This window comes from Salmo salar, chromosome ssa20 (genome assembly GCF_905237065.1).
Source record: "Salmo salar chromosome ssa20, Ssal_v3.1, whole genome shotgun sequence".
Classification (NCBI taxonomy): domain Eukaryota; kingdom Metazoa; phylum Chordata; class Actinopteri; order Salmoniformes; family Salmonidae; genus Salmo; species Salmo salar.
Genome location: NC_059461.1, coordinates 49,573,858 through 49,597,410, shown reverse-complemented (window position 1 = coordinate 49,597,410; position 23,553 = coordinate 49,573,858). Strand labels below are relative to the sequence as shown.

General features: G+C 42.7%; 1 protein-coding gene across 1 annotated transcript; it reads left to right on the top strand.

Moving 5' to 3' along the window:
• Positions 1–6,644: 6,644 nt before the first annotated feature.
• Positions 6,645–20,418, top strand: LOC123729263 (transmembrane protease serine 13). The gene is made up of 13 exons (XM_045703563.1): positions 6,645–6,826; positions 10,842–11,016; positions 12,170–12,283; positions 12,689–12,865; positions 13,042–13,168; positions 13,489–13,584; positions 13,850–13,893; positions 14,013–14,175; positions 14,855–15,033; positions 15,312–15,410; positions 15,872–16,014; positions 17,648–17,803; positions 19,210–20,418. Exons 1-13 carry the CDS (start codon positions 6,809–6,811, stop codon positions 19,222–19,224), a joined length of 1,506 nt encoding a protein of 501 aa, XP_045559519.1. The 5' UTR covers positions 6,645–6,808; the 3' UTR covers positions 19,225–20,418.
• The last annotated feature ends 3,135 nt before the right edge of the window (positions 20,419–23,553 follow it).

Below are 23,553 nucleotides of genomic sequence, written 5' to 3'. Positions count from 1 at the left end.
ACTTAAGTACATTTACAACCAAATACTTTTAGACTTTTACTCAAGTAGTATTTTACTGGGTGACATTCACTTTACCTTGAGTAATTTTCTTTTAAGGTATCTTTACTTTTACTTAAGTATGAAAATGTTGTATTTTTTCAACCACTGGTTGTGTGTACGGTGCACTACATCATTGGGGCCGAGCTCCCTGCCATCCAGGACCTCTTTACCAGGCGGTGTAAGAGGAAGGCCCCAAAAATTATCAAACTCCAGCCACCCAAGACATAGACTGTGTTTGAGAAGATTGGTGACATTATTGGATAGAGATTGAGAGTGAAAAGTGATAGTTGAGCATTTTTAGTATATTATAAAATTCAAATGAGTTTCTTCACATTACAGGAGACGGAGGAGGTAGATTATAAATAGTTTTCTTGGTTTTATAACTTCATTTTGGTGTCCAGTTCTGTGCAATTTATGCCAATGTGCCTTGCTAACTTCAGTAGCTAGCTAACTAGCTACCAGCGCGAGCGTGCAGTTTTCGCGGCCTGAATTCCAGAATGGCAAAACGTTACCAAAAATGTTGTGGACTTTTTGTTGAAGAACCCATTTCATTCTCTGGGGTAAACGGTAAAGGTGCAAAATAAAACTGAAGGTCGACCTCTGCTTGAGATTAGTTTCATTAATGAAGATGAAAAGGTGAGAGCGTTCAACACCAATTGGTATCGAAAGTATAGCTGAGGGTAGCCAGCCTGTCATCAAGTCACCTATATTGCTGGCCTTGCCTGCTTTTTGGAAAGTCTGAGTCTTGGGTGAAAGGTGGGTACAGTGACCTGAAGAACATCGATCATTCAATTAAAAGGCATAACAAAAGCAGGGAGCATATGTGCATTCGGAAAGTATTCAGACCCCTTGACTTTTTCCACATTTTGTTAGGTTACAGCCTTATTCTAAAATAGATTAAATCGCCCCCCCCCCCGTCAATCTACACACAATAACCCATAATGACAAAGCAAAAACAGGTTTAGAAATGAAAGCTACTTTATTAAAAACAAAAATAACATGTACATAAGTATTCAGACCCTTTACTCAGTACTTTGTTGAAGAACCTTTGGAAGCAATTAAAGCCTCAGGTCTTCTTGGGTATGATGCTACAAGCTTTGCACACCTGTATTTGGGGAGTTTCTCCCATTTTTCTCTGCAGATTCTCTCAAGCTCTGTCAGGTTGGATGGGTAGTGTTGTTGCAACAACTTTTTTCAGGTCTCTCCAGAGTTGGGTTCAGGTCTGGAATATGGCTGGGCACGTCAAGGACATCCGGAGACTTGTCCCAAAGCCATTCCTGAGATCTCTTGGCTTTGTGCTTAGGGTCATTGTCCTGTTGGAAGGTAAACTTTCGAACCAGTCTGAGGTCCTGAGCACTCTGGAGCAGGTTCTCATCAAGGATCTCTCTGTACTTTGCTCCGTTCATCTTTGCCTCGATCCTGACTAGTCTCTCAGTCCCTGCCGCTGAAGATCATCTCCACAGCATGATTCTGCCAACACCATGTTTCAGCGTAGGGATGGTGCAAGGTTTCCTCCAGACGTGATCCTTGGCATTCAGGCCAAAGAGTTCAATCTTGGTGTCATCAGACAGAGAATCTTGTTTCTCATGGTCTGAGAGTCTTTAGGTACCTTTTGGCAAACTCCAAGTGGGCTGTCATGTGCCTTTTACTGAGGAGTGGCTTCTGTCTGGCCACTCTACCGTAAAGGCCTGATTTGTGGAGTGCTGAAGAGATGGTTGTCCTTCTGTTAGGTTCTCCAAAAAGAAGAAGAGACTTGCTTGGGCCAAGAAACAAGAGCAATGGACATTAGACTGGTGGAAATTTGAATCCAAATTTGTAATTTTTGGTTCCAGCCACTGTGTCTTTGTGAGACACAGAGTAGGTGAACGAAGGATCTCTGCAAGTGTGGTTCCCACCATGAAGCATGGAGGAGGAGGTGTGAGGGTGTTGGGGTGCTTTTCTGGTGACACTATCAGTGATTTATTTCGAATTCAAGGCACACTTAAGCAGCATGGCTACCACAGCATTCTGCAGCGATATGCCATCCCATCTGGTTTGCGCTTAGTGGGACTATCATTTGTTTTTCAACAGGATAATTATCCAACACACCTCCAGGTTGTGTAAGGGCTATTTGACCAAGAAGAAGAGTGATGGATTGCTGCATCAGATGACCTGGCCTCCACAATCAGCCGACCTCAACCCAATTGAGATGGTTTGGGATGAGTTGGAGTGCAGAGTGAAGGAAAAGCAGCCAATAAGTGCTCAGCATATGTGGGAACTCATTCAAGACTGTTGGAAAAGCATTCCAGGTGAAGCTGGTTGAGAAAATGCTAAGCGTGTGTGAAGCAGTCATCAAGGCAAAGGGTGTTTACTTTGAAGAATCTCACATATAAAATATATTTTGATTTGTTTGGTTACTACATGATTCCATATGTGTTATATTATAGTTTTGATATATTCACTATTATTCCCCAATGTAAAAAATATACAAAAATTAAGAAAACCCCTGGAATGAGTAGGTACTGTACTAAATAAGGTATTTCTGTTTTGATTTTTAATAAATTTGCCAAAATTTCAACAAACCTGGTTTTGCTTTGTCATTATGGGCTATTGTGTGTAGATTGCTGAGGAATTTCATTTATTTAATCAATTTTAGAATAAGGCTGTAACCTAACAAAATATTGAAAAAGTCAAGGGGTCTGAATACTTTTCGAAGGTACTGTAAATGTCCATCATCAAATTCAAGCTTCTGGGAAAAACCCGCATCGGTCATGTAATGGACGAAGGGCTGCGTATTCAAACTGCGCAACACAACGAGAAAGTATGAAGAAACAGGTATGTTGTCAAGCAGTTTATCGACACCACTAGTGCATTTATGGGCATACACGAGTTGGCTATTAAAGTACACGACGAGAGGGAAAGTTCTGCCTACAAGGGCAACTACAAGGAGCTTGCAGACGTAATTGCACGTTAAGATGCTTTACTTGCTGCACATATGGAACTTTCGACTGTGGTTTATGGGATGTCGAAATCAATTCAGAATGATTTGATTGCTTCCATCGCATCATCCATTAAACGTCAGATTAAAGAGGTTGACAGAGCGCATTTTCTTCGCGCGCTCACGTAGGCTTTCCACTTTCCTTCTGAATTTATTTAGTGAACGTGATAACACATCACTCCGGACACACACAAGCAAAAACTCATGACATAAATGTTGCAGCAGCCCAGGCCACACCTAAACATTAGAAATCTGACTTGCTGTATGGGATGAAAACGAGACCATTTTTCATTCTGATCAACTGAAGGCTACTAGGAATAGCAGCTGCATACAGCCTATACGCAACAAATTGGTAACGTTGTGTATTTATAGTCCATTTGTGTTTCAGGAGAATATGTGAATGTGGTCAAATTTTGTGTATATTAAAACTTGGGCTGACTACGTTTAAAATCCAAAATGATTAACTTGAAATAATGAATTAACATAATAGTGATGAAGGCCTACAGTTGCATAGGCCTGCATGATGCAAACATGCATAAAACAAGCTCTGCCCTGTGAGTTCCATTGTCTATCAGTTGTTGTCTCTGTGTCTGGGTAGAGGAAATCCCCCCTTAATCTAGTGTAAATATAATTCATATGAACAAGTATAAGGTTGCTGCAGTTTGGCAGGGTTTTCACCCCCCCAACTCCAGGGCCAGGAATTTCTTTCAGGGTTTAAAAAACAACAACATTTCACCTGATTAGGAAAAACTGGTCCCATCATAGCCCATATAAAACCTTTTTACAACTGATTAATCACTGTCATACCTTGTAGGGTCCAGAGTTTTCCTGGTTAGGTTAACAGATGAGGAAAAACTCCAGGCCCTAGGAGGTTTAAATTGCCCCACCACTCAGGGATCTATGGCGCCACCAGTCTGCTTGCAGTTGTCAGTTATCATCAGGTACGTGGATGATCAGGGCTTTATTCAGGAACGTTTCTTGAGCTACTTGTGTCAAGTGGGCGAGATGCGCAGTCTGTGCTTGACTTTGTGAATTCTGAGATGTCTGAGTTTAACTTCATGGAGAAACTTGTTGTCCTAACCTACGATGGCGCAGTTGTAATGGAATGTATCTGCTGTTTGTATTTACAGCTAAGTCCCATTTTGTTTCCTGGTTAAGAGGTGATGTCCACTCCACTACCATTGTCATCTCTCTCCTGACATGAACTGAAGCTCATCCACTGGCACATTGAATGTTTCCTCTCCAAGCACTGTGAGTACCCCTATCAATTTTCTCTCATTAATGTATGTAGAGTCAATCACAAACACAAACACATTATTACACTGTGTAGTGTATTGTCTTATTGTTTTTTGTCTTCCCAGAACCCGTAGGTAAGCATTTTACTGTTAGCCTACACCGGATGTTTACAAAGCATGTGACAAATAAAATGTCATTTAATTTGATGGTTTTAGCTACTGTCTCTCTCGCTTTGTCGCCTGTCCACTTCCTTTTTCTAGTAATTCAACATCGGCACTATTTCTCTTTCGATCTATGTCTCTTGGTTTCTCTTCTAAAAATGGACACCACCACACACATGCAGCTCAGTTGAGTTGAGACAATAGTGGTTTCGTGATCCTTAACGATGACCTCTAGCGGAGAGCAGTAGATAGCGCATGGTACATCGAATCTGGTGTCTATCACCCTCTGGTGGTGATAAGTGGTTAATGCAAGTTAATTGTCAACCTTCCCAATCTTTTGATATGCTTTTTAAGATGCACTCTCCTGGAAACATGTAAGAATCATGATACGTCTATGTCTTGTGAACAGATAGCATAAATTAACATATTTTCACCTTTTATGATTATTACATTAGCCAACCGTTACCTATCCTCAAGGTCTGTGTTCATTGTTTTGTATTAACATATGTACTATTACGTCGCCTCTGTAAATGCTGATTTCAGTTTTTAAAGTCTGCTTCATATTCTGCTGAAGGCGGCATCATTTGTTATGGTCAACTTAACCATAGATGATTGTCGGTAGCTCCTTCCTTTTGTTAATTTTACTAGTGTCCAAGGTTTAGGAGGAAGTAGTGGTGGAAAAAGTACCCAATTTTCATACTTGAGTAAAAGTAAAGATCCCTTAATAGAAAATGACTCAAATGACTCAAGTAAAAGTCAAAGTCAAAGTCAAGTATTTGGTTTAAAATATACTTGTATCAAAAGTAAATGTAATTGCTCAAATATACTTAAGTATCAAAAGTAAAAGTATAAATCATTTCAAATTCCTTATTTTAAGCAAACCAGATGGCACCATTTTCCAGTTTTTTAAATTTACAGATAGCCAGGGGCACACTCCAACATTCAGACATAATTTACAAACAAAGAATGTGTGTTTAGTGAGTCTGACAGATCAGAGGCAGTAGGGATGACCAGGGTGTTCTGTTGATAAGTGTGTGAATTGGACCATTTTCCTGTCCTGCTAAGCATTCAAAATGTAACGAGTACTTTTGTATGGAGTAAAAAGTACAATATTTTCTTAAGGGATGTAGTGAAGTAAAAGTACAAGTTGTCAAAAATATAAATAGTAAAGTAAATTACAGGTACCCCCAAAAACTCTAAAGTGTTTTTACTTAAGTACTTTACACCACTAGGAGGAAGAGGTGTTTGAGGCCATGAAAATAAGCAACATTCTATTTAGGCTTTCAATAATGAAACTAAGATAATTTGACTTTAAAGTGTGTGTGTGTGTGTGTGTGTGTGTGTGTGTGTGTGTGTGTGTGTGTGTGTGTGTGTGTGTGTGTGTGTGTGTGTGTGTGTGTGTGTGTGTGTGTGTGTGTGTGTGTGTGTGTGTGATTACGGGTGCTTGTCTGCATGCCTGTGCTTTCTCTAGTAGAAGGAATGCAGTCTGAGCTCATTTTTGTACACCGTGACATCACTAATGAAATATATTCTATCTGCACCCAAGGATGCACACAAACGCAGTTACACAAGGTGGGGGAAAAAGAAAACTCACAAAATAAACACATTCTTCCCATAAGGAAGCTCTTGTTTTATGACAAGCACTTTCTATAAATACTGTGGGCTCACAAAGGCATATTGAGTAAGACATCTAAAGTTCGTTAACTGCGTTGACACGGCGCCATTCTATTTGTTTCCCTAAGCACTGTTCATTTCATGAACATCCCAGTGTTACATGATTATGAAGATGAAGTATATGTATGGGCAACACGATTTAGGTTTGTACATTTATTTGAGTTTGATAGGTATTTAAACTCAATATTTCAATATAATGTCTACATATTTGATTGGATCAACTGCTATGTATTTGGAACAACTCTACATCACATGAGTTGTGACTACTGACAGACAGAATTTTTCAAACTGAGGTCCTGAGAAAAAGATCTGCCACATAAATAAAATGTGGCTGTCTGAGAGGACGCCATTTTGGTCCCTGGCTCTGATTGCCCTGCTGGTGTCACCTGAGCTGGAATGGAGCAGGCCACACGGTGTGAATCAATCTTTGTCTCTCCTTGGCTACCTTGAAACCGGTCTGGCGGGTGGGAAAGTAGCGCACTGGGACACACCCATTTTAGTGAAGAGGAGATGAGAGAGGGAGGGTTGGATGGAGGGGGGCAGTCCCACCTGTGTGGCTTGGGTGGAGGGGTCCAGGGTTAGACAGTGAGAGGAAAGAAGGAGTGCCAAATGTGGCGTCAGCATGCTCTGATCACTGTTCTGTGACTGTTTGAGTGGCCCTGTGAAAAGCTCCTCCTACCAGGTCTCACCTCCATTCTCCTCACTGCTCCCCCAGCGTCCGATGGCAAAGCATGACCCTGTAAGTTCTTCCTTTATCCTGTCCTCCGTGTTCTCTGCTTCTCTGGTTCTCTATCTGTTTCCCATGGGCTAACTTCTGTCACCAGCTTCCAAAACAAGACTCTTTTCTTTCTCATACACTGACCATGCTGTACTCGTACTCTCACTTTCCTCTGTCAGAGTGGGTTATTTAACTAAAAGTGGCCTTTCCTTGTGTATTGCTGATGTTCTCAAAAGTTGTACTCTTTGCCACATCATGGACAGATTGCAGGATATGTGAACCAATTTGTGTTGACATCTTACCAGGAGACCGAGGCACAGGGTCAAGCTGGTGTGTCGCTGGAGCCCCATATGATCTCATTGCGATCGCCTCTGTCTCTGATCTCTGTACTGTGTTGCTTCGCATGGTGTTTTGAATTGATGTTGAATCCTCCATGTGGGAAATATGTTGAAAGTCGGGGTTCTTCATCTAAATGGATAGTGGTTTTATGGCTCAAACTAGTCTATTCACCCAGTTTGTGGAACCAAAATACGGGGGCAGATTGTGAAATAAGACCTGTGGTGGAAATGAGCCCAATAGGCCTACTCTACCCTGCTACTGTGGAGTCCCATCAGTAACAGAGAGGATTTATCTGTCTTGATTAATGAATCAATCAATGTGGGCTGGTTCCATTTTACCTACAGATCTAGTATTGAGCTCAAAGGTACTCTTTGGAATTGAAGTTCAAAATTACAGTATATAACAACTTCAATGTTTTATAAGTACAATCTTCCCTTTGAAATGTAACTGAAACATAAAACCTGGAACAATGTCTATTGACCTATGTCGATTCAGTTGGGAATTCAGGCAAGCCGGCTCTTCCACCAACTGAATATCCACTTGGGACAGCATTCTGGTTCGTTTGCGTTGGAGTTTGGTGCCTATGGTCATGAAACTGGAGCTGTTTACCAAAGAAAAGGTTTAGGTTATAAACTGGTATTATTACTGACTGTGCCCTGGAGTCTTCACTCTGTCACCAAGACAGACAACCAGACAAACACTTCAATATGATCCACGTCTGTGTCACGGTTTTCGTCGGTAATGGAGGACCAAAACGCAGCAGGTATGTGTAAGCTCATCTTGACGTTTATTAACTTCCCAAAATGAACACCAAAATAACAAAACAAGTGAACGACCGATATACAGACAGTCTGGCAAGGCACAAGGCTAAACACAGAACAATCTCCCACAAACACACAGACAAACACACCCAACTAATATAGGACTTCCAATCGAAGGCAACACCACACAGCTGCCTTCAATTGGAAGTCCACCCTAATTAACTCTACATAGAAACACACTTACTAGACTACACATAGAAATACATAAACATAGACCATAAACCAAAAACCCGGAAATACTAAATCAAACACACTTTTACCAAAACACCACCCCGGACCACATAAAACAAATACCCTCTGCCACGTCCTGACCAAACTACAATAACAATTAACCCTTATACTGGCCAGGACGTGATAGTCTGCTGTAGACATATAGGATCTAATGATCCTTGTGATCATCACTACAGCCTAGGGCCTCTGAAATCAAACCTCCACCTAAGAATCTTGCAATGTTGTGTAAATCTCCACCAATCCATAGCACATCCACTGTAGATGTAGAGCAGAGCACACTTCTCATCTGTTGTGGTGTTGGGTACTAACTTCTGAACATGAAATATGAAATAGACTTATTCGTGTTACCGTGTTAGAACTGAGGATATGGAAATCTACCGAGTGAGAAAGGGGAGTGCAGGAAGAACATGTTATTGTTACGTCTCAGGTGTCCTAAGGGGAGGAGAAGGGCCACAGTCTGGTTTCAGTCAACAGATAAGGTAGGACTGCCGTGATTTGGGGAGGAGTGAGGAATTTGGGCCGAGGTCAAATCAGATGAAGTGAGAGAACAGGAATGACTGAAGTCCTGTCTAGCAATAGAGATGTATTGGCTGTCCAGATGTGCAAGGAGGAGACTCAGCATAGGAGGAAGATATAAATATGTGCTCGTGAAAACATGTCTTTGTCTTTGCAGCTGTTTGACCCAGTGGGTGAATAAACTTGGTTTGAGCGTTATCTAGTTGTCCGTTAGTTTTTATTCTGTTTATTTAGAACCTAACAATGGGAATCAGTGTGGAGGTAATTTATATGTGTGCATGCATGTTGTACAGGAAGCAGATTCTTTCCATGTCGGTCATTGCAACATAAACATCGCCATGCGCAGATCAGCCAAAGTCCCAACATCAGAACCAGTTAGGGAAGTTAAAAGCAATGTCATCCCTACAAGGAAACATGACTGGAATGCACCCCATCCCCCCTCCCCCGAATAAACACACAGTGTAAAGTGAAAAGGTGTCCATTTAGCGTCAAGGAAAAGAGAGACAGAACTCAAAGCCAATATTGAACCCTGGCTGTCTGTCATCCAGCCCCAGGGGGAGGAAAGCACACTATCAGACTGACTGACCTGCACCTGTGTTTGAATGTGGGTTACAAATCACCTGTGTGATACAACCTGGCAGCAGCCAGCCAGGGACAGGTGGACGACCACAACTTGATTTTGGAATTTGCTGTTCTGTTGTCTCCATGGCAGCCACCTTTCTTCTCCGTGGCAACAATAGAGACTCCTGGGGGGCAATGTGAGCTTGTCCTTGGCAACGTTGATTAGCTCTATTGTCTGAGATGCTTGATAGCGCTATGGGGAGCAGATGAATATAAAGCAGAAATGAGAGCATGATAAAGAATGGAGGAAATTAATAAGGGGCCAATTGGGAATCCCGGCACATTGTTGCCTAGAGACATGGGACCTTCCATTGTGCTTGAGTTGGTTATTCAGGTGTTGGGATCTCAAACTCGCTCGATGAGGATGATATGATTATGGCTGACAATGAGTTATATCTAACCTGTAGATACTAGAATGTGGTTGTTTTTCACCAATCATCAACCATCTGTAAGCCCTGTTCGCAATCAACATGTGTAAGTCGCTCTGGATGCTAAATGACTAAAATGTAAAATGTAAAATGTCTCTAGGCAGCACCCCGTACACTGTTGTTTATGGAAGAATCGGGGTTCCTGCATGGAAGTTGTTTTACTGGGGATTATTAAAGGCCCAATGCAGCCGTTTAAAAAAAAATCTCAATATCAAATCATTTCTGGCAAACAATTCAGTGCCTTACTGTAATAGTTTTCCATTCAAATAGTAAAAAAGAAACAAAAATAGCTTTTTAGCAAAAAACTTTCTCAAAAAATAATTTTGCTAAGATTGTCTAGGAGTGGTCTGAGTGGGGAGGAGAAAACTGAAAACTAGCTGTTATTGGCAGAACAGTTTTGAACTCTGTTATTGGTCTATTAAAAAGTCCAATCAGCATTTTTATCTCAATATCAAATCATTTCTGGCTAATATTTAAGTACCTTACTGTGATTGTTCTCAATTAAAATGATCAAAGGCAAACAAATAGCTTTTTAGCAAATAGCAATTTCTCAAGCAAGAATTTTCCTAGGACTGTCTTGGAGTGGTCTGAGTGGGGAGGGGAAAACTGAAGAAAAGCTGTTATTGGTAGAGAGGTTTGGAACCCTCTTTCTTATTGGTCTATTAACTAATTTACCACCTAGTGATGTCACCAGGCAGTCCAAAACTCCACCCCAACAAAACAATGACATTTCAGACTGTCTTTTCCAACAGCTCTTACATTAAAAAGGCATTATCATATTTTGTACAATTTCAAAGTATTATATAAAACACAGGGAAATCACAGTTTTGACTGCACTGGACCATAAACCTATACCACCTAGCGATGTCATTTTGAAGGTCCTGTGTAGATTGTATTATCAACCACCAACTATCAGGAAATAAAACTGATCACTTTTTTTTTTACACTTTTACAGTGTTAAATATATACAACATGATACAAAACACTGGGACTTTAAGTTCCCACATGGGTGTTTGATCCTGACTGCTTAACCTTTTGCTGCTTAACCTTTTGTCTTTTTCTCTGTGTTCTCCCCTGCAGTACGAGCTCCCTCCTCCATACTACTCTGTTGAGGTACAAACCGTCCCGCCCCTCCAGTCCTATGAAGAGGCATTCTATGGAGCGGGTCCAAGGCACACTCCTCCCAACCAGCTACACTACATCCCCCAGCACCCCCCACCAGTGGCTGCGCAACACATCTGCCAGCCCAGTATATGTGAGTAGTACTCTCTATCTACTGCCTGACTATCCCAGTTTTGTCCTAGTCCAGTTCCCTCTATTCCTTATTTACTTTCAGGGGACTACAAACCACCAGTGAAAGTAGCGTAAAATAATAGAAGTTTCAACAGAATTGGTAGCAATACAAAAACATCCTTGAGAAGTGTGATTTTAACTCCCTAGTTATCTGTCTGCATTATGTGTTGTCTATACACTGAGTGTACAGAACATTAGGAACACCTGCTCTGTCCGTGACGTAGACTGACCAGGTGAATCCAGGTGAAAGCTATGATCCTGTCACGCCCTGACCTGAGAGAGCTGTTTTTCTCTGTTTGGTTAGGTCAGGGTGTGACATGGGGTGGGCATTCTATGTCATTATATTTTTTTGTTTTGGCCGAGTATGGTTTCCAATCAGAGGCAGCTGTCTATCGTTGTCTCTGATTGGGAATCATACTTAGGTAGCCTTTTCACCACCTATGTTTGTGGGTAATTATTCTTTCTGTGAGTGTTTTGTGTGCGCCTCAGTTGCGTCACGGTCATTTCTGTTTATCCTGTTTATTGTTTTGTTCGGTTTCACGTAAAATAAAGGATGTGGAATTACCGGCACGCTGCGCCTTGGCTGATTTATGACAGGGAGTTTGAGGACAGTGAACGTGACAGATACCTTATTGATTTCACTAGTTAAATCCACTTCAATCAGTGTAGATGAAGGGGAGGAGACAGTTTAAAGAAGGATTTTTAAGCCTTGAGACAATTGAGACATAGATTGTGTATCTGTGCCATTCAGAGGGTGAATGGGCAAGATAGTAGGTGCCAGGCACACAGGCTTAAGTGTGTAAAGAACTGCAATCCTGCTGGGTTTTTCACGCTCAACAGTTTCCCGTGTGTTTCAAGAATGGTCCACCACCCAAAGGACATCCAACCAACCTGACATAGCTATGAGAAGCATTGGAGTCAACATTGGCCAGGATCTCTGTGGAATGCTTTCGACACCTTGTAGAGTCCATGACCCAATGTGAAGGCAAACGGGAGTGCGACTCAATATTAGGAAGGTGTTCTTTATGTTTTTGCACACTCAGTGTATGGTTTGTATATGGTCTCCTGGGGAAGGTATATCTGTTTTGACGTGTATGTTGTGTGTGTTTTACCAGCTCTTCCTGACAACAAGAAGAAACACAAATGCTGCCACCGTAGTGCCAAGTGCTTTGGTGGGTCAGCAGGCATCGTTCTGCTGCTCCTCCTGGCCATTGCCATCTGGCTCGGAGGTAAGACCAGGGTTGTCGTCATATTTATTCTTATGTTGTTACTCATGTATTTGTATGCCTGTTTACTCATTTATTTCTAAGCTACTCTCTGATTCAGGAGGGGTCGGGTTAAATGCGGAAGACGCATTTCGGTTGAATGCATTCAGTCATGCAACTGACCCTTTCCCTTCTGTATTTGTACAGACATTGACAGTCTTCCTCTGCTACCACTTCCTCTGTCTCTCCTCTTCTCCCCACCCTTACACGTTCTCTGTGGCCCCCAACCTACCCCATCCAACCCTTCCCCCGCCTCTCTCGCTCTCTCTCGCTTATAGCTACATTATAGGCCTCGTGAAGGCTGTTTCAAATCAGCTGTGACCATGTTGCACATATTTCCTCTCTCTCTCTCTCTCTCTCTCTGGGTAGTGCGTTACGGTACCAGGTTGGCAACAGCGGCTGCCACCCTCGACCACCATGACAGTGAGGATGAGGGGCACCATGAGAAGCAGTTGAGCATGCCTGTTCATGACACCTGCTCCAACTCCACCGTCCAATGTGACGCTCTGCGGGACTGCCAACTGGGCACGGATGAGTCCAGCTGTGGTAAGCACACTCTCACACACAACACGACAGACAGACATACAGACTTGCAGGTAGGTGTACAGAAATGAAAGCCAGGTGGACAGGTGTCTCGATGTACACCCGACGTATGACAAGCAGAGAAACACAACCCTTTTCGTATCTTGTTTCTTCCATCCCTCCTCTCCCTCTCTCTCCAGTGAGGTTTGGGGCGGACGGTGCTCTACAGGTCAGAACGTCTCAGGACGGTCGTTTTCTCCCAGTGTGTTACCAGGGATGGGACCAGAGCTACGCCAACCGAACCTGTGCCCAACTGGGCTTCAGAAAGTAAGACATCACCTTTTTTCACAGCAGCCATTTCATAAGCTACCTTTAGAGAGCAATCACTTTCTCTCAGAACAGCCTTTTGTATACGCTACCTCTCAAAGCAACTACTTTCTCTCACAGGCATTTGCTCAGTGACGTCTAATTTCACCGCTGCCATTTTCATTATTTACTCTCAGATTGAATCTCTGCTCTCCTCTCTCTCTGGGGTTGGTGTGCCTGTGGCCAAATTGACTTTCTGGGAATGCTTCATGGGAGGGGAATAGATTTTCGTATTGCTTTGGCAGACAGAATCTAAATGTGTTTGTGTGTCGACCATGCAGGTCCTTTGCAACCAAGGCAGTGAAATCCCAGCAGTCCATTGGTCTAACCCTGAACAACAGATCGTCTTTACCCATCCAGGGCCAGGTCAATGTCAGGTAAGAGAACTCCTCTACAAACCTTAGCACATATGTATTTACTCATTTCAGTCCCAGTAATGTCGAGGGAATGATGGCGTTAAGTCATACACTGTCATTATCTGTCATGACTGGTTGGGATGTAATGGTATGTCATTATTATAGCTGCATTATAAGCCTCATGAAGGCTGTTTCAAAACAACTGTAACCATGCTGCACATATCCCAGTGTGGTTTAATGTTAGATCCTGAGTTCCTGACATGGTTGTGCTTGTGTTGCTGTGTAGCTCGTCCTGCCCTGACCAGAATACTGTCTCTCTGCAGTGTGTTGGTAAGGAGCTCTCAATCTGGTCATATTTCACCAGGCAGGTCTATATCAACCTTCTATTTGAATTTGACTTCTAGTTAAATTAGATACAAACATTTGATCACTTCTTCCCCTTTTCCGAGATTGTGGACGTCAACAGTTGTCCTCTCGGATCATAGGGGGCAGTGTTGCCAAGCTGGGCCAATGGCCCTGGCAACTCTCTCTACACTTTGGTGGATCACACGTCTGTGGAGGGATCCTGGTGTCCCCTGACTTTGTGGTGACAGCTGCCCACTGCTTCCTCGGGTCAGTGACTAGAGGACAACAAGGCTCAGTTCCAAACGGATCCCTTGGTTCTAATTCTAAACACACTATGTAGATCCTTGGTAATAGCTCCACAGATTACCCTCTTCGCTGCGTTCATGTTTTGAATTCGTTGAGAATGCCAAGCTAGCTACTCCAACCATAAACGGAAAGCACAGCGAAAATGCTCGTAAACAGTGTAAAAAAACAACAACATATAAATGGATTGTTTTTGATAAATGAAACAACAAGAAGTCCTTAGTCAGAGTTCAGCATGTCCGACAATACCGGAGTACTCAGGTGATGCTAGGGAGTATGACTTTTAATGACTCGTTAGAGGACAATTCAAATGGATTTGTTCCCACTCGGAAGCTTGTATTTCCGAGTTTCCGACAGGGTCATGAACGCATTAGCCTAAGGAGAATGTCAGTCCTTTTACTAACACATATCCATATAAAACACAGACTAGTAGTGAATCTGTGCAGCAACTTGCTCAGCGTGACTCAAGAATAAACAGCATGACAACCCCTCATCAGCTCAACAACCCTCACCTTGACAACCAAACTCAATTATACACCTTATTACCATAATAATAACATAATCTGTGTCATAAACTACAGCCTTGGTTTGAGAAGTAAATTCATTATAATTTTATTGTATTTTCTTCCCGTGCCCATTGAAGGCCGCTCCCTCCGGTTCTTGATGCCAGTAAGTGGCGTGTGTACGGAGGAGTGGTGACACAAGACAAGCTTCCTTCTCCCTACCTCGTAGAGAAGATCATCGTGAATGAGAACTACAACAATGTAACCAACGACCAGGACATCGCCATACTGAAGCTGGCCTCACCAGTGGACTTCACTAGTGAGTCCGGCTCTATTCCTTCAATATCAGGGAAACGCTAGGGAAACGCTAGGGAAACGCTAGCATCAATGTTGGTACAGCACTGTGAAAATGTTTGCCCTTTGAGCTCTAAATGCCTGGGATGCATCCACTCTCAGAATGGTAACCTCACATGGGTGTGTGTGCGTATGGGTGTGGGTACGTGTGTGTCATTTTTGTAACTATGTGTTACGAAAGTGTCTGAAGTCAGAATGCCCACTCTGTTAATCTAACTTACTGTTTGTGTTGTTTTTATTCAGATGCAGTTCAGCCTGCCTGTTTGCCAGCCTTTGACCAGACATTCCCCCATGGAACCAAATGCTGGACCTCGGGATTCGGAACAACAGATGAGGGGGCAGGTAGGAAGAGAGACAAGGGAGTGAGAAATAGACTATACGAAAGGAAATAATGTTTCTTAGAGTGAAACAACAGGGACAGACTGGGACCAGAATTCGGATCGGAAATTTCTAACACACTGGCCCATTTCTATCATCGAGGCCCACACACCAGCCGTTTTTTATCATTTTGCACAAGAAACAACAACAATTTGGACAGGCCCACTGGGTTAAAAATCAACCCGCCCATCTGGCATTTTCCAGAATTGCCATATGGCCTGTCCGTCTCTATGATACAAAGAGAGTGATGTGCAGAAAGGAGGCTACACCTGCATCATTCATCCAATCTCACTGTCTTCTCATTGCAGAAAACACATGCTATATTCAGAAGAGCAACAGTTCGCATAGTGCAACTAGCCATAGTGTTGCTAGCTGAAGTGTGTGTGTTTGGAGAATGACCGTGTACTGTATGTGTCCCTTCACAGCGAAACCCTCCAAAGACTTGATGGAGGTGGCCGTTGACATCATCGACGTGCGTGTGTGTAACAGCTCCAAAGTATACTCTGGCAGTGTGTCCAACAACATGCTGTGTGCCGGAGATCTCAACGGGGGCAGGGACTCCTGTCAGGTACATGTCTACATATTGTAGTTGAATTCTTCTATTTACAGGGCTTGGGACCCATTTTATAAACATTGCGTACGTATAAAATATACCCCAAAACGTGCGTGCTGCAGTTTTACCGCAAACGTTGGCTTTAATACAAACTTAACTCGGCGTGAGAATATGCTTATCTCCACGCAAACGTCAGTCCATGCCTACACACATTTTCTAGTGCTTGAAGTATTGTATTGCAAGCAGGCAAGTAAGTATTTTGTGCAAATAGGGGATATGATGACACGCTTAATATATAAAAAAATATATATGTAAAAGGAAAATAAGATGCAGCCATTTGCCATTAGTGAGAAGAGGGAAAAATCTATGTTCTTTGTTTTTGGATTCTAAAATAATTAGACACATCTATTTCCTATTTACTTTATTATTATAACCATTGCAGAATAAATTCCTCACCTTTTTTTTAGCCGTCATGCATTCACGAAGTAGCCATATAAAAAAATGCCATGCACATCTCATTTAATTGGGCCTAGTAGCCTAGTAAATAGATAGCCTATGCGATCCCATAGGCAGCACGCACAGTTGAATTTAACAGGTGAACAGACAGTTGATATTTTACATTGCATTATGTATGCAACAACTGTGAGTAGCCTACTGTAATTTAAAATGTTTTGAGTAGCCTAGACAATGTTTCAGAATTCGCAGTCCAGCATATTTAGGTTGGAGGAAAAGTCAATGCAAAACATTGTTGAACTAAAATGTTCTGCTGGCAGGTCCACAACAATTAGCCATTGTTTTCTCTTTCAGAAACTGTCCCAGTCCTTTGCCAGATACTGCATAAGTTATTGCAAAAGATTAAAAGTTTCTGCCAACACCTCCAAAAACATCGCAATTGCTCTTTCTTTTAGAAATTGCCGTGGCCTAATTCCAATAGTTCCAAATTATACAGAAAATAGAAGGCGTTAGTCTTACAGAGTTATAATGCTTGTTCACACGCACAGTTTTACGTCAAGTCTGATTTATAACGGGAGACGTGTATGAACGGCGTACACCAAGTTTATAAATCTCAATATTTTTGGTGTGAAATTTACGCAACGGTTAGAAATGAGGCCCCTGGGGTGCTCTAGGGGTTTAAGCCGCTGCCTCTGGAGCACATGTACAATGTGCCGCTGTCAGCATGGGTTCCATTTCGGCCTACTACTCTTTCAGCACTCTTACTCCTGCCTTTCACCTCTATCTCTCCCTATCCCATTAACATACAAAAATATGTATTTTTTTTGTTTTACAGAGCCATAGTCTGTCAAACTGACCTCCGTAAGGACACCAGATGTTCCATGACAGCAACATTCTAAATTCTTCCCAGAGTCTAACTAACTGTCTTAGAACGTTTGGTGCCAACATTACTCATTAAAATTCGGAACTTCGGTAATCCACAGCTGTCCTTTCCTGCTACTCACCAACTCTTGTCCTCATCTTAGACGCCGTTGGGCTGAGAAAATCGTCTCTCCCACTGCTCAAATTCCCTTCTACCTCATCTGCTATCCACGACATGAGAACATACAGTATATTGTAGCAGGTGCTTTCCACATCTTGGCCCCTCACTTCAACTGTTCATTCATCCATTCTCTCCTCTTCTCTTCTCTCACAGGGAGACAGTGGTGGTCCTCTGGTGTGCCAAGCCAGTAACAACCTTTGGCAGCTGGTGGGCGTGACCAGCTGGGGCAGCGGCTGTGGGCAGAGTAACAGGCCGGGGGTCTACACCAAGGTGTCTAGCCTACTGCCCTGGATCTACAGCAAGATGCAGGTGAGATGAAGAGAAACTACCTGGATTGCTTGTGTTCCATCAAACCACACCATGCAATACACACCTAATACACAGCTCACCTTCCATTGACTTACACTACTTGACCAAAAGTATGTGGACACCTGCTCATCGAACATCTCATTCCAAAGTCATGGGAATTAATATGGAGTCCTCTGCTGTTATAAGAGCCTCCACTCTTCTGGGAAGGCTTTTTACTAGATGTTGGAACATTGCTGCGGGGACTTGCTTCCATTCAGTCATGAGCGTTAGTGAGGTCAGGCACTAATGTTGGGCGATTAGGCCTGGTTTGCAGTCGGTGTTTCAATTCATCCCAAAGGTGTTTGATGGGCTAGAGGTTAGGGCTCTGTGCAGGCCAGTCAAGTTCTTCCACACCGATCTCGACAAACCATTTCTGTATGGACCTCACGTTTTTCACGTGGGCATTGTCATGCTGAAACAGGAAAGGGCCTTCCCCAAACTGTTGCCACAAAGTTGGAAGCACAGAATCGCCCGGGAACAGTGGGTTAACAGCCTTGCTCAGGGACAAAATGACAGATTTTTACCTTGTCAGCTCAGTGATTTGATCCAGCAACCTTTTGTTTAGTGGTCCAACACTCCTACCCGCCAGGCTACCTGCTGCCCCAACTAAGGGGCCTAGCTTGAACTATGAAAAACAGCCCCAGACCATTTTTCTTCCACTACCAAACTTTACGGTTGGCACTATGCATTCGGGCAGGTAGCATTCTCCTGGCATCCGCCAAACCCAGATTCGTCCGTCAGACTGCCAGATGGTATAGCGTAATTCATCACTCCATAGAATGCGTTCCCACTGCTCCGGAGTCCAATGGGTACGAGCTTTACACCACTCCAGCCGACGCTTGGCATTGCACATGGTGATCTTAGGCTTGTGTGCATCTGCTCGGCCATGGAAACCTATTTCATGAAGCTCCTGATGAATAGTTATTGTACTGACGTTGCTTCCAGAGGCAATTTGGAACTCGATAATGAGTGTTGCAAACAAGGACAGGCGATTTTATGCGCTACGCGATTCAGAACTCACCGGTCCCATTCTGTGAGCTTGTGTGGCCTACCACTTCGCGGCTGAGCCGTTGTTGCGCCGAGAGGTTTCCACTTCACAGTAACAGCACTTACAGTTGACTGGGGCATCTATAGCAGTTTAGAAATTTGACGAACTGATTTGTTGGAAGGGTGGCATCCTATGACGGTGCAACGTTGAAAGTCACTGAGCTCTTCAGTAAGGCCATTCTACTGCCAGTGTTTGTCTATGTCTGTGTGCTCGATTATATACACCCTGTGGCAGAAATAGCCGAATCCACTCATTTGAAGTGGTGTATACATACGTTTGTATGTATAGCGTATGTTAACTCTCATTGTTCCCTCTGCAGCTGGAAAGTCCGTGATGCCACTTCGTTTCCAGTGACCTCGCCGCATCCTGTCCCCAAAGACCGCTGGCGGCCTTCTTTGTCCTTCCTCTCTGAACATCGCACCATGAAGTCCTCTCAGAATGATACTAGATTGACAGATCAAGATGGATAGATCGAAGGGTCGACAGATGAAAAGATTACCACTAGCTAAGGGAGTAGCAGGAAAGGCATACTGCACTTTAACACAAGACCATGGTTCATGTGTTCTTCTGTTCCTTTACTGTGCCTTCTAAAATCACAGAATGCATTGTGTTTACGGTAGTTATGCCCAATGGATACTATAATATGTGAACCTAGGCCAATCCATTCTGGGCTCTGATTCCACTGTTTGAATGATTTTAAATCCTGTCGGTTTTTCTAATCTTACAGTAAGGATATTTATTATATTTACCTGAGATAGGAGGTTCTAAGATGGCTGGCCTTTCTCTTTTCTAAGTCTATGCAACCCTCATAGCCACTCACGCCTCCCATCTCTCCTAAGTTTAATTGTTTTTTTTTATCTAATATTTTGGGGGAGACTGCATGCTTATTTCTGTTGCATCTATAAGGAATGTAGAGATGCAATGTGCTTTGTGATTCATTTCCAGAAATGATTTAGTGTTAATTATGTGAAACTCATAGGAAAGAAAGGAGTATAACTACTGTAAGGGACTGTACATTGTTTATAATGAGGGATACCTGAAGAAAATCAGACCTCTCTGAAATTAAAATGGATGGCCCTCCCTTTAGTCAAATATATATTTACCCGACCCTCCCTGAACGCTTGAAAATAAACAAGTGACCCACTGCTATACCCAAAATAATAATGAATGACTTGAGACAAGCAGATACTTTTTTAATACCACAACAGAGCATGACAACGAATGAGCGCATGCTGCAGCACCGGAGACGTTTTGCTTTGTATACAGGCTATTGTTAAAAAAAGAGTATAGTCTAAGTTTGAAACGGTGATAAAGTTGTCTATCAACTGTAAAAACGTAGTGCAACAGAACCAGTTACAACTGAAGTATCTGATCAGCAATGAATTCAAGAAAAAGACATTTGTCGTTTAACACAGCAGCCGCATATCATCAGGTATGGCCTATAAACACTTGTAACATGGCATTGTTGTTACAGAATAGATTTGTGTTGACTCTGGCATAGGAATATAAATTCAGCAAAAAAAAGAAACATCCTCTCACTGTCAACTGCATTTATTTTCAGCGAACTTAACATGTGTAAATATTTGTATGAACATAACAAGATTCAACAACTGAGACATAAACTGAACAAGTTCCACAGACAGAAATTGAATAATGTGTCCCTGAACAAAGGGGGGTCAAAATCAAAAGTAACAGTCAGTAGCCGGTGTGGCCACCAGCTGCATTAAGTGCTGCAGTGCATCTCCTCATGGACTGCACCAGATTTGCCAGTTCTTGCTGTGAGATGTTACCCCACTCTTCCACTAAGGCACCTGCAAGTTCCCGGACATTTCAGGGGGGAATGGCCCTACCCCTCACCCTCCCATCCAACAGGTCCCAGAGGTGCTCAATGGGATTGAGATCCGGGCTCTTCGCTGGCCATGGCAGAACACTGACATTCCTGTCTTGCAGGAAATCACCCACAGAACGAGCAGTATGGCTGGTGGCATTGTCATGCTGGAGGGTCATATAAGGATGAGCCTGCAGGAAGGGTACCACATGAGGGAGGAGGATGTCTTCCCTGTAACGCACAGTGTTGAGATTACCTGCAATAACAACAAGCTCAGTCCAGTGATGCTGTGACACACCGCCCAAGACCATGACGGACCCTCCACCTCCAAATTGATCCCGCTCCAGAGTACAGCCCTTGGTGTAACGCTCATTCCTTTGACGATAAACGCGAATCCAACCATCACCCCTGGTGAAACAAAACCGTGACTCGTCAGTGAAGAGCACTTTTTGCCAGTCCTGTCTGGTCCAGCGACGGTGGGTTTATGCCCATAGGCGACGTTGTTGCCGGTGATGTCTGGTGAGGACCTGCCTTACAACAGGCCTACAAGCCCTCAGTCCATCCTCTCTCAGCCTATTGCGGACAGTCTGAGCACTGATGGAGGGATTGTGCGTTCCTGGTGTAACTCGGGCAGTTGTTGTTGCCATCCTGTACCTGTCCCGCAGGTGTGATGTTCGGATGTACCGATCCTGTGTTGGTGTTGTTACACGTGGTCTGCCACTGCAAGGATGATCAGCTGTCCGTCCTGTCTCCCTGTAGGCGTCTCACAGTTCGGACATTGCAATTTATTGCCCTGGCCACATCTGCAGTCCTCATGCCTCGTTACAGCATGCCTAAGGCACGTTCACACAGATGAGCAGGGACCCTGGGCATCTTTCTTTTGGTGTTTTCAGAGTCAGTAGAAACGCCTCTTTAGTGTCCTGAGTTTTCATTACTGTGACCTTAATTGCCTATCGTCTGTAAGCGGTTAGTGTCTTAACGACTGTTCCACAGGTGCATGTTCATTAATTGTTTACGGTTCATTGAACAAGCATGGGAAACAGTGTTTATACTCTTTACAATTAAGATCTGTGAAGTTATTTGGATTTTGACTAATTATCTTTGAAAGACAGGGTCCTGAAAAATTGATGTTTATTTTTTTTGCTGAGTGTATGAGCATTTGCTAGGCTAAATGAATGGAGGCATGCATAGCTCACCGCATGATCCTCAAACGTGTTTCTTAAAGTGAATTCAAAGGCACTTTACAATGACTGTAATACCCGAGAAGCCGCTGTTTGGAGGACCACAATTACCTCGACTAACCGGTACCCCGGCACGTTGACTCTGTACCGGTACCCCCTGTATATCTCCTCGCTATTGTTATTTTACTGCTGCTCTTTAATTATTTGTTACTTTAATTTAATTTTTGATGTATTTTTCTTAAAACTGCATTGTTGGTTAAGGGCTTGTAAGTAAGCATATCACTGGAAGGTCTACCTGTTGAATTCGGCGCATGTAACAAATAACATTTGATTTGATTTGATATTAGCACTGGTGTGTCAAGGGCTGGCAAACCGTGCCAATAAATCCTCCAAACACCGGCTTCTGGGGCATTATAATTTTACAAACATATTAAAATAATGATTGAAATATTTTCATAAAAAACATAATTTTTATGAATTTTAATTAAAATAATGATTGACATATTTTCATAAAAAACGGTATTTTGATGAATTTATTCATACTATTTCATCCTTCCACAAGATATAGGCCCGACACAAATCTAGGGTTGCTAACCAAGCTGGCTGGTCGTTCGTCCTATCGCTTCGGTTGCCAGAGACGCTACCCAGTCGCTACCAAGTCTTTTTGTTCTGTATCTATGGACGCGACCCAGTTGTTCATTCTAAATGTTCCATTGCCATACTTCCTGGCAACGTTCTCATCCCTTGCTTGCTAGCTAGCCAACTACAGCTAACTTACAGCCAGAATAACAGCAAAGTAGCTGCATTTGCATTTGTTTAAGCTGTCTTGTGGAAATTCTACACATGGACAATCTTAAATTAATCATTGTTTATTAACAGTTAACTGGAGAGGTTCCAACAAACTTGATCCACCATAGTTCATGTCTGTCAGGAGCTCTATCGGGGAAGTCCCGTTAGATCTCTTATATACTGCTTACAGATACGTTACATGATTTAGCTTATTCATCATTCATAGTTAATTCATCATTAATGTTTGATTCATGCATGTGACCGACTAATACTGATTCATGCATGTGACAGACCTCACAAGGCTTCTTCTTTCCAAGCTGAGACCTTGAAACTGAGATATCCTTTTGTTCTCAAAACAAGGTTCTGGGCTTACTGCCAAATTGCAGATACTGATAGTGAGGATTCGTTCAATCAGTCACTTGCATAAACACAGAAATGTATTATTAGAAAAGCACAAACATAACATTTTCCATTACAGCTGTTTTCTAGTGACATTTGGATACATCCACAACAATGAGCTAATGAGGCGTGATTTCGCCTGGCAAAAAAAAATGTGCTCACTCATCAGGACACTGTTGTCCAGAGGAGCTAGCCAACAACACAGCTAACACAATCACTTCAAACTGAAGCTGGAAAGACTGCAAACTAGCTGTATTTCATTTTGTTTTACCTTTTTTCAATTTACATTTTTTTGTATATATCCATAAAAATTATGCAAGTTGATTCATGATTTCGACTGGCTGAGAAACGCTCACTGCCTGTCTGTCTCGTCCCGACTCTCCGCTGTTAAACTAAATGTTAGCCTAAAAGAAATGTAAGATAATGTCTAGATGCTTTTTATAGTGGACATCAGGTTTATAAATTG